At 44.6% G+C, this 12,021-nt stretch overlaps 1 protein-coding gene across 3 annotated transcripts in view; it reads left to right on the top strand.

Annotated features, from left to right (window-relative positions):
* Positions 1-537: 537 nt before the first annotated feature.
* Positions 538-12,021, top strand: part of LOC101471546 (formin-binding protein 1) — a 36,105-nt gene continuing 24,621 nt past the window's right edge. The window contains exons 1-4 of one of the 3 annotated variants that reach the window (XM_076891222.1): positions 538-815; positions 4,129-4,244; positions 4,562-4,612; positions 5,243-5,390. In XM_076891222.1, the coding sequence (XP_076747337.1) occupies positions 786-815; positions 4,129-4,244; positions 4,562-4,612; positions 5,243-5,390 (345 nt within the window). In that variant the 5' untranslated portion in view covers positions 538-785. The remainder of the gene's footprint in view (positions 816-4,128; positions 4,245-4,561; positions 4,613-5,242; positions 5,391-12,021) is intronic. The other 2 variants (XM_024804597.2, XM_024804596.2) reach the window with 2 other exon arrangements.

Genomic DNA, 12,021 nt, shown 5'->3' with positions numbered 1-12,021 from the left:
TTCTCTCACCCCAACCAATCACAGCAGATGGCCCCGCCCCTCCCTTAGCCTGGTTCTGCCGGAGGTTTCTTCCTGTTAAAAGGAAGTTTTTCCTTCCCGCTTTCGCCAAAGTGCTGCTCATAGGGGGTCATATGATTGTTGGGTTTTTCTCTCTATGTATTATTGTAGGGTCTACCTTACAATATAAAGTGCCTTGAGGGATTGTTGTTGTGATTTGGCGCTATATAAATAAAACTGTATTAAATAATTCTTCATTCTGCAAACCCAGCATGTGATTTGATCATGTGTGTGTGTGTTGTTTCCATTGGGTTTTGAGAGTTATAAACTTATTTTGGAAATCCTGCAGTCTGACCTCATCATGTGTTGCAAAAAATAACCTCTTCTCTAAAAGGAAGACATGACGTCATCAAACAGGAAGTATAGTTTAGTTATTGTAAGAAGAGCGCCCCTGCTGATCAAATATCACCATGAACATGTAACGTCAGCTGCAGGTAATTTCGTCACGCTTTGCTTTGTGCAGAGGCAGGGTGGGCCTGCTACTACGCATGCGCACAACTCTCGCAATCTGAGCATCTCCTCACTGATGACAAAGGGTGCTCCGGGGACGTGCTGCGCGTGACCGCGTTCTTTGCTTGCTCAGATGCAGCAGAGACATACAGGTGGAGGTGAGACTGACGGAGCTCCGTGTGTGTAGGTCGGTGAGGTGGAGGATGCGTGCCGTGGGCTGCAGCAGCTGATCACCGGTACCGAGACGAAGAGCGCGAGGAAGGACCAGAGGAAGAACCATGAGCTGCAACTGGGGCACCGAGCTGTGGGTATGTGCACGAGCCGCACCTGAGAGCTTCGCACCGGTAACCTGTAACCGTGTGTGTGTGTGTGTGTGTTTGTGTGTGTGTGTGTGCGCGCGCGCGCAGCCTCGTTCTTCTGTCTGCTCTGCCATAGCAACACGATGAATGACGACAGAAGCGCGAGCTACAACCTCCATGATGGTGCAGCACGCGACTCTTACACACACGTTTTTATATCATAGTGAGGACATCTAATTGACATAATGCTTTCCCAGCTGCTTCCCACCCTAAACATAACTCTGACGCTAAAACCACATCTTCAGTCTCAAAAATGTCTTCAAACTCGTGGGGACGGGTGCTTTGTCCCCGTGACTGTTGGCCCTCACAAAGATATGTAAACATAGTACACACACACACAGTCTAGACTCTAGAGAGGGTCCGGTCCTGATCCTTGGAGCAGATTCTGCTAGTGAGTTACCATGGTAACAGCATCTGTGAACCTAACCTGCTGACAGGTGTTCTGCCTCCCCTCCTGCTGCACCAGAAGCAGCCGACTGACCTTCTGTTTTATAAAGTGGCCTCAGTTCAGTTCAGTTTTATTTACACAGCACCAAATCACAACAGCAGTCGCCTCAAGGTGCTTTATATTGTACAGTAGACCCTACAATAATACATACAGAGAAAAGCCCAACAATCATATGACCCCCTATGAGCAGCACTTTGGCGACAGTGGGAAGAAAAGCCTCCCTTTTAACAGGAAGAAACCTCTGGCAGAACCAGGCTCAGAGAGGGGCGGGGCCATCTGCTGTGATTGGTTGGGGTGAGAGAAGGAAGACAGGATAAAGGCGTTGGTCGTGTCCAAATTCATGGGCTGCATCCTCCTGAGGACCCGGCCTTCGCGGTCTACGTGGGCCGGGTCCTCAGAAGGTCGGGTAGGCCGGAAGTAAACGGCTGGGGAAATTGGACGGTCTAGCCTTCTGATTAGCGTCACCGCTGTCTCTGTGGAGTTTAATAAACTCGGCCGACTGCTCCTTGCTATCTAAAATATAACAGGACACTGGTGTAAATTCTCGACCATCTCATACTTCTGTTTAATCAGATTTCTTTTTGACGTTTAGTCAGCTGTGTAAAAACCAAGGAGGAACCCACCCGGGGGATTAATAAAATTTTATCTAATCTAATCTAATAACTTTAATCTCAGCCAAACTGATTTACTCATGAACAAATAAAACACTGAAAAAAGACCAACAATAACATTTTTAGGTTGTCTAAGTGACTTATATATTACGTTTAACCTGAGTAGCGAAGGTCCGCGGTGATCTGAAAATGATGTGCCGGGAGTTGTGACGTTCTCGGCGGCTTCAGTGACCCTCGAGCTCCCGGCTCGCTATGGAGCTGGTGGGTAACAGACGTCTCCGAAAACGTCGAAGCGCTTTTGCAAATATGCGATATCTTGATAAACCGAGCAGATATTTGATGTTTACACAGCTACTTTCTCGCCTGAAAATATGTTAAAAGTTTATTTTGTGACCCAGAAAGATTAATAAGAGTAATTTTAAAACTTAGTAGCGGCCGCCATTGTTGGAAACTTTGGCTGGGCCGCGCTATGAATTCTGGGATATGGTAGGTCACAAAGGACACACCCGACTAGGGCTGGGTATCGTCACTGATTTCTAGAATCGATTCAATTCCAATTCACAAGGTCCCAAATCGATTCGATTTAAATCTGGGAAATTTTGACAGTCAGAAATATTATAATTCAGATCAGCACATTTACATATTTTTGTATCAATAAAAAGGAAGCTGACACACGCAAGACTTTATCACAGGTGTGAGCGTCACAGCAGATGCTTTTGTGTCAAAGTAGCTGAAGATAAAACGCAGAAAAACATGAAAGTGGTTTTCCTGGCCTGGGATTTTATAAAAATATTCTGCAGTACATCAAAAACGAAAGAAAATTATTAATCAACATATGAACATTGCCTCTGAAGTTACAGCGGTTTTATTAGAGACACGGCGTTTTGCATTTTGAATAATTTTAAAAAGTTTAAATTTGTTCAGTATTGAACAGCAGAAATGAGGTTTTCTTTTCGGAAAATGTAAAAGGGAAAAAAACAGCAGCCGACAGCCTGTAAACAACAGTAGACTGGTGCGTAACAAGCAAGCGAATAATGAAGAAAGCGAAACTGATCTTGAAGTACAGAGAGAGAGAGCTGTGCATCGCGGTGGAAGCAAAACAGTAAAAGTCAGAGTGAATTCATGACGATGTTTATGTGAAGCGTTTGGATCTTCTTTTGCTGCTGGTTCGGTCAATATTGTTTGGAGAGACATCAAACTAACAGCTTTAGAATCAGCGCATAAAGGGCGTGAACACAAAGCGCCGACCCGCCGACAGATCAGAGTCAGCGAGCTGTCGGCTTTCAGCCCCGACCGTGAGAAAGGCGACATCTAACTGATTCTGATCCGCGGGTCGCGCTGTGTGTTTAAGGCTATGTGCAGAATTCGTGTACCTTCTCTCATTTACTGTCTTAACTGTTTGGTGGTTCTTGAAATTTTGTAAGATGTCACCTGAGATTCTGGCATTTTGGGCAAAATAAATTTATATTAAAAAATCGATTCAGGATTTTAATGAATCGATTTTACGTTATCCAAGCCAGAATCGATTTTAATCGATGAATCGATTATAAAAACCCACCCCTACACCCGACCCATCCTTCAAATTCGGGGAAAAGGAGGACGCATTAGTCGGCTGCATTCGGAGGAGTCTACGAATTTGGACAGCCTTCGGCGCGTCGCTGTGACGTAATCGGCCTACAAATGCGGCCTCGGGAGGATGCAGCCCATGAATTTGGACATGACCGTTGTGTGTGAGCTCACAGGATCAGGAAGTTCAGATTTGATGGTCCATGTTTGTTTTTCCCATTTCTTTGAGGGCCTGTGAGACCAAACTCACAACACTACTTGTTGGAGATTATGTATCGAAATTTCAGGAGTGGGACCACGCCTCCAAATATGCTCCTTCCGGTCCTCATCTGTACAGGTTCCCCCAGTTCTGCAAGCTGTCATTCTCGTTTACGTGCTCCTCCCCTTTTCAATTCTGTAACTTCTTCACTTCTGTTCAGTACGTGGGGATCTGCCGGGCCCGGGAGCCGTCGCCAGTCCGCCTCAAAGCCTTCCCCAAACCGCAGCTCAGATCATGCCCAAGCATCACCTTTACCTACTAAAACGCTGTCAAACATAAAATGAGGACGTGGGTCCAGCGAGTAAATTGTTATTTATGCTGTGCTTCAGGTGAGTGTCAGAGGTCAAAGGTCACACTAACATCAGTCTGCTGTTTCAGGATCAGTTTGATAACTTGGAGAAACACACGAGCTGGGGGATCGACTTCCTGGAGAGATACACTAAGTTTGTAAAAGAGCGCGCCGACATTGAGCTGAGCTACGCCAAACAGATCAGGTATAGTCCTTAAACCAAGACCTGAACCATCACGACCATGTAAAACTCCTGGAAAACCTGAATTTAGTTTGTCACATTTGTTAAAGTCAAACTGTGAGGAGGTTTGGAGACAACTCTTTAAACTCCTTCAAATAAATAACAATACCTGATCAGTCAGTTTATCATTAGTACCTGGATTTACTCACAGTGCAGATGATGTGTGTGTAAAACTGATTACCTGAGTGTTACCTTAATGTCTCATTTCAATAAAACCCGAAACCCCAAAAGTCTGTACTACCTGTGTGTCTCACCTGTGTGTGTCACCTGTGTGTCTCCAGAAGTTTGTCGAAGAAGTACCACCCCAAGAGGAACAGAGAAGATGAGAGCAGGTGAGTCTTTACCTGTTTGTACCGAGTTCACCCACGAGTCAAACTTCGTAGTACGGGTCAGTCAGGAACGCTGCAGAAAACCGCAGCTTTGGCAAATACACGATCGCGTTGTGTGAAATCGCAGTTTTGATCAGAAAATGCTGGTTCAGATGTTTCTGCTTGCAATGAAAACACTTGCACTTTGCTGAGCGTGCTCCCTGAGGAGTGGTCGATCGGCCCATACTGTCTACAGTAAATGGACTCACTCCCGGAGTCTCTTCAGAACCTCTTCAGAAATTTGTAGGCACAGGCAAGGGGCGGAGGTGTCCCCTGCCTGCAGAGGGTGGTAGCCATAGATTGGAGGGTTCTGTGGTCGCCGCATCTCTGCTTGTTAGTCCTGCTGGCATCATCAGGCACCGACCTCCACCTCACATTGACAGACTCGAGGTTAAAGTCGGCACCTGCAACTCTGAGGAAATGGTTGTCAGCTGGACACGGGTGCAGTGCTCGGTCTGGGTCAGGTTTGAGTTCCGGTGGAGAGTGACGCGCATGCACCATCAAACTACGGCCGCGCGCTTTGACCGTGAGGTGAAAATGTGCTTCCTGTGAAGTGTGTGTGAGCTGAGCTGGCCAGCCGACTGGTTGTTTCAGGTACACCTGGTTTGTGGCGTTTGCGGCGACTCTGCAGCAGCTGAACGAACTCGCCATCCAGAGAGAAGATCTTGCTGAAAACCTGAACGCACAAATTGTCTGCGAGCTGACACGATACACTCAGGAGCTGAAGACTGAGAGGAAGTCTGTGAGTGCGCGCACACACACACACACACACACACACACACACACACACACACACACACACACACACACACACACACACTCGTCAAGTCCAGTGGGTTTATTGTCACAGTGGTACAGTACACAGTGAAGCAGCTTCCACATCACTCTACCCACTGCAGCGTGTGTATACATGTTGATGATCATGTGACCTGTGTCTGTGATTTTCATCAGAAGGTTCAAACAAACTAAAATAGAAATAAACTCTAGGAAGTAAAATTTGATTCACTTTGATTTACTTTAAGTCAAAGTGAGAGCTGATGATGAGGATGATTTCTTCAAACCAACAATGTGTCTGAGGGAAATATTGACACTGGTATTCAGTGACTGATTTACTGTTTGATTATTGCAGTCTGGACTGGAATCAGGCCCATGGTCACCAGGGTTGGCCACGTCCACACTGTGGCTCTGCAGGATGTATGTTGCCTCCTAAGCCGTACACAGAGCAGTGATGATGCTCTGTCCGTGAACGTGCCCGACCGTGTTTTTATGCACCAAAGTTATTGCGATGCATTGCTAGTGACATTGTGAGTTCTGACATCCAAGTTCCAGGTATCGTGTCATAAGCCCGCCCTCTCTGCTGCTCAGCAGAATGTGGCGGTTTGAAGGAAGCGTGCTGCCCAAAGCTGAACATCAGACACATCTGCTCAGTTACCCAGCTCCCAGCTGCTCTGCCACATGGAGCCCACACATCACCCCACATTTGGCAACGTGTGGTGAGCATGGCTGAGGCATGCTCTGACATAGTCCCGTCATTCCGAGAGCTGCAGATGTGCCACATGTGGGCCAAACTTATGTCACTTCCTGGTCAGAAACTCGTCCTTAACCCTCTCTCACCCTGATGGCACTTAAATGTGCGACAATGCCAATAACACAGATGTAGGAGTGGGACTCGATTAAAAAAAATTATCTAATTAATTAGAGGCTTTGTAATTAATTAATCTCGATTAATCACATTTAATTGCACAAGAACATTTGACCCAAAACACAAATGTTTTTTTTTTATTTAAAGGGTTTTAATGGGCGACAGAATGAATTAATAGATATGGACATGAATATTATAAAGTCAAGCTCTTTTAATTTATGGAAAAAAACATTTAAACTGCATGTCAGTCCTAGCAACGCACTTCCTTCTTCTGTGTGCATCAGTGTAATCGGTATACCAGCAAATCGTGCATTGACAAAAGTTCCCCTTGGAAGGCAAAGTGCAATTAAATGTCTTATTTTTTTCAAATTAATTAATCGCAATTAACGCGTTAAATTCTCACCCCTAAATTAAAGATGAAGTTACCATAGTAACTTAGTCACACTAACATAGCTGATTTATGAAGTTCTCTTTAAAATAAAAGACATTAGGCACAGACTAATAAGCTGGACTTCCTCTTCCTGGGGAAAGTGCACGTAACACTTTCCACCCCCCAACCCCATTGTCCTTTATTGGATACGTCTGCAGCAGGAGCCAGTTACACCAGGCTGATCCTTCCGTCCACCAATCACATCCGAGCCCCTGGACAGGTGAATTGGCATATGCAAATTCAGAGATCACGAATAAACAACACACAGCAGCATTTTGGATTAACTGCAAATGGAAGAAAGCAGTCTTACATATTTGTTTAATATGTGCATTGAAGGACATGTCCTGGTCAAAAATGACTCCAAGGTTCCTCACAGCGTTACTGGAGGCTGAGGTAATGCCATCCAGAGTAAGAATCTGCTTAGATACCATATTTCTAAGGTTTTCAGGGCCGAGTACAATAGTCATGGGATTTCTGGCTCTTTTTAGAGAACCAGCTCTTTCGGCTCCAAACTGGCTCTTCAGGTTGTTTTGTTGCTTTAATTAATTTATTATTAACAATAATATAAAATTATGCACAAAAGGAATTACTAATGTAAAAAAAGTGGTTTTATCTATATATGCTTATATATAAATATATGTGGTGGCCCCTAGAGACAAAGCACGTACAAACCCCAAAACACATTTCTAGCGTTATTCAGGGCCGAGTACAATAACCTCAGTTTGATCTGAATTAAGAAGCAGAAAGTTAGCGGCCATCCAGGGGTCCATTCTTCATACCTCGCTTACTACACCCAAGATCAAATCATCGCGCTAACTTTGAGCTCACTATCCCGGTTCTCCGAACACACCTGTTGTTGACGATTAGTATAGCTGGATGAAGTAATGTGAGATCACTGGGTGGCTTAACAGGGGCTACGCATCGATAGTAGAAACATTGATCGGCAACCCTTTGATTGGTCGGCAAAAAGTATTTTTCCGCAGCAGAGCAAGAACTCTTGATTGAGGGATTTCAGGAGTTTCAGAGTTTAATTAAAACGCAAGGGAACACTGCAAAGGCTGCAAAAGCAAGGAGAGAGGGCTGGCAGAAAGTTGCTGACAAATTAAACTCGTAAGTAATTTAATAATAATAATAATAATGGATTGGATTTATATAGCGCTTTTCAAGGCACCCAAAGCGCCTTACAATACCACTATTCATTCACTCTCACATTCACACACTGGTGGAGGCAGCTACAGGTGTAGCCACAGCTGCCCTGGGGCAGACTGACAGAAGCCAGGCTGCCATATCGCACCATCGGCCCCTCTGGCCAACACCAGTAGGCGGTAGGGTAAATTTATTATATTATATTACATTATATCCTCTTTCACATTAGAGCCACGACAGGACCCACTAGAACATGGGAACAAGTAAAAGTGAAATATAAGAATATTCTACAGAATGGTAATATTTATCACTTATATTGCTTTTAGTCTCTTGAAAAGAGAGCCTGAAATAATCTGTTTGTTTGTTTATAACAGCAACCAAGAAAAGGGCAGAGCAAACAAAGACAGGTGGTGGTCCTGCACCCCCTCGTCAACAAGTTGGTTAAGTAAATAATACCCTCACGGGAAAATCGATATCTCTCTATGAGCACACTGTCGCGCTGAGCTAAAGGATCCTGTCTGTCCCGCAATATACGCTGAATTCTGAGGACTCTCCTTATCAATCTTGCACCTTCCGCAATGGGTGGCTCGCGTATACGGACAGGACATGGCTGCGACAGACTTCCCAAATCCACCTTCGCTTTTATAGCCGTGGTCTCTCATCTTGATTACATGAAGTAATTTACTATTACTACTCTAAAATATGAATTACATCTGAAATAATCAAATACATGTAATAGAATGATTAATAGTACATTTCCCTTTTTTTACGAAATGACCTGTATGTATCTGTGTGACATCAATAAAAGGATCAAGTGCTGCATTATCTTTAGTTACATTGATAATATTTATTTATGGTAAAACAGTGGTAAAATATCGCTGTTGTTTTCGTATAAATGAAGCGGACATACCTGAGTGGCCGCGATCTAATCCTGTTTACATAAAGTAAGCCTGCTCCCGAGCAGGTTTACGCTTACGGCTCTGTTGCTATGGCAGCAAGTCCCGGATGAGCTTCGGAGAACCGAACGATCCAAGATCACGCGAAATCGTCAACAATCAAATCCAGCTTAGCGCGGTACGAAGAACAGACCCCAGGTCTTTAAGACATTCCTGCAGTTTAACTCATTGCTTTGTGTTATCTGGCTTCATGGTAAATGGTAAATGGCCTGTATTTGTATAAAGCGCTTTGGGGTCCTTAGGGACTAGTAAAGCGCTTTACACATCCAGTCATCCACACATTCACACACTGGTGATGGCAGCTACATTGTAGCCACAGCCACCCTGGGGCGCACTGACAGAGGCGAGGCTGCCGGACACTGGCGCCACCGGGCCCTCCGACCACCACCAGTAGGCAACGGGTGAAGCGTCTTGCCCAAGGACACAACGACCGAGACTGTCCAAGCTGGGGCTCGAACCGGCAACCCTCCGATTACAAGACGAACGCCAAACTCTTGAGCCACGATCGCCCCACCATGGATAGATAGAGCTGGGTGTCATCAGCATAGCAGTGTAAATGTATGCTATGTCTTCTAATGATACTGCCTAAAGGAAGCATGTATAATGTAAACAGAATTGGTCCTAGCACTGAACCCTGTGGAACTCCATAACTGACCTCAGTGTGTGAAGAGGACTCTCCATTTTTATTTAGACTCTTCTTTGCCAATTGATCTTTCCAATTTAACTTCAGTACTTTCTCCAAACCATCAATGTGTCTTATAGACCATCCTAAGACTGCTTTGAGCGCCTTGAGACAACTGTTGTGATTTGGTGCTATTCAATTTAAACAAAGCAAATGGTGGTGGATGGAGCAGCTACAGAGATTTTTCTTTTTCATGTTTGAAGTTTGTTGATCAGGTGCTGATGAAGGACTTCTGTCAGCTTTTTCCCAGTAAAGGTTTTAATGGTGATTACAGGAACAGCTGCTGTTTTGGACGCTAGGAAACAAAACTTTCACTCCACCTGAGCTCACTCTTTGCTTTTTGCAGATGGGCCACGGCTCCATGTTAAACTATGACAGCGTCATCTTCACTACTGCTGTATTATCAGTGTTCTTGTTTAAAATTGGAGGCTGTGTAGGCTTAATGCTGTCTTAGTTTTTATTCTCACACGTGCTCCTAAATACGTTGTTTGTTTTTAGACGCAAATGTGGGTGAGCACTACAGAGGCATGCATTAAAACAAAGCATTGAAGCAAAGAGGGGGCGCGAACATTTTTCTTGTAAAACGAAGGGAGGCCTAGCAAAAAAAGTTTGGGAACCACTGAGCTAAGCTAGCAAAACCCTGCAGACACAGTGAGGGAATGCTGTGGATGCATTTAGCGAGTTAATCAACAAAGAGTGTGCTTCAGATCAAGGACGTGAAGATTACACTGTGAAATAAGGAGTTATCTATAAGTTTTTAATTAAATTGGTGACACAAAAACACCACTGTGTGTTGGAACAGAGAGTGACACTCTACAGCAGAGAGAGTCAACGCCAAGTGGCAGCACCTCCACACACACACACACACCTGATTTACTGCAGTTTATATTGTGTTTTATGCGCTGCTGTGTAAACATGTTCGATGTTTGTGATTGGTCAGATGCTACAAACACCGCCCCTTTCAAGTGAACACTCCTGTAGCTAGTAGGGGTGCAACGATACACAAAATTCACGGTTCGATATTTTTTCGATACAAAAAAATGTTCATGCTTTTTTAATTTGCTATTTATTAAAATTATAAATATATATTTTAACTCAAGCGTTCAGTTTTTAAATTTAATGTTGCTGAAACAACAAAGGGATAAAATAATAAATCTATCTGATGGAGAAATCACTCATCTTTGGAAAAGAGAGTTTATTACAGAGAAATGGCTCTTTCAAAATAAAAGCTATACTACGCGCTTCTTCTGGGCTATATTCTCAGCAGCATATTAAACATATCAGGTCCCCATAAGGAGAATCATGTGCTAACGGCTGTCTAAATGACTCGGGTAAAGTTTGTAGCGTGCGTGCTTGTTGTTTTTGTCTGCTTCCACTTGTCTTTGCACTAGGATGATGTCGGAGTAAATGTGCAGTCATATTCGTTGTGTTCCCACTAGTGCTGTCAGCGTAAATCTGAAATGACGTTAACGCCACAACACGGCAAATCTCCGTTAACGAGCTACCGCGGATCGCCCCGTGCGTGGGGCTGGACGGGGTCATACTTCACATGAAGACCAAAATAGTTCCAAAGGCCAGATCTGAATGAGGGTGGGGGAGGTTCAATTTGCCATGTTGCAACGAGCTTAGCTTCTGTCTTGCTAGCTTGCGCTGTGCTCAGTGGATCTGCGCTCGACAGTACAGCCTAGGCGGAGTAGTCGAACGCAGATCCACTGAGCACTCAACACAGACAGCATCGTCAGAAAAAAAGTTGATTTAATAAATTTAAAAAATTGTATTGTTCGATTGCGTACCGAACCGAAAGCACTGTATCGAACGGTTCAATATCGATACGAGTATCGTTGCACCCCTAGTAGCTAGATCAACAAACCGTGGTTAACTTAGCAGCAGACCGCTTCGTGTCACTGTTTATCCCACTGCCAGCCTGAGTCCAGGCCACTAGTGATGGGTCGGTCGCAAACGAAATGGCTCTTAGAGCCGGGTCTTTGACGTGAACGGCGCGAGCCGGCTCCTTATCGCGAGCCGTGGGTTTTTTTTTTTTCCTTTCTCTTACCCTCTCTCTCGCACTTTTTTCCGCTTCACTCCACACGCAAGCCTTGTGCTTTACGCTGGGTAGAGGGGGGAGGGGCGGTAGTTACACTCAGTAGCACAGGAACAGAGCGGGAGGGAGAGAGAGAGAAAGAGAGCCAGGGACTAGTGATGTGCGATACCACTGATTTCCTTTCCGATCCGATACCAAGTAATATTCAGGGTGGTATCGACAATACTGATCCGATACCGATACTTTGTACAAAAACTTATTTTATTTATTGTATCTCAAATTATAGCATCATAATGATTACAGGACATCAGATTACTTGTTCTTATCACTTAATAATGCAGAGTTCATCACATAGAAATAAAAAAACTGAAGTTGTGCGCATTTTGAACACCTTGCCTGCCTGCAGCAGTAAAGGACTCCGTGAGAGACGTCTGTCTCGCCCTGGCAGCACCTGTCCCTCTCCTCCTCTTCAGTTC

Source organism: Maylandia zebra, linkage group LG12 (assembly GCF_041146795.1).
Source record: "Maylandia zebra isolate NMK-2024a linkage group LG12, Mzebra_GT3a, whole genome shotgun sequence".
Lineage (NCBI taxonomy): Eukaryota > Metazoa > Chordata > Actinopteri > Cichliformes > Cichlidae > Maylandia > Maylandia zebra.
Note: the sequence above shows the minus strand (reverse complement) of the source record. Positions and strands in the feature narration are given on the sequence as shown.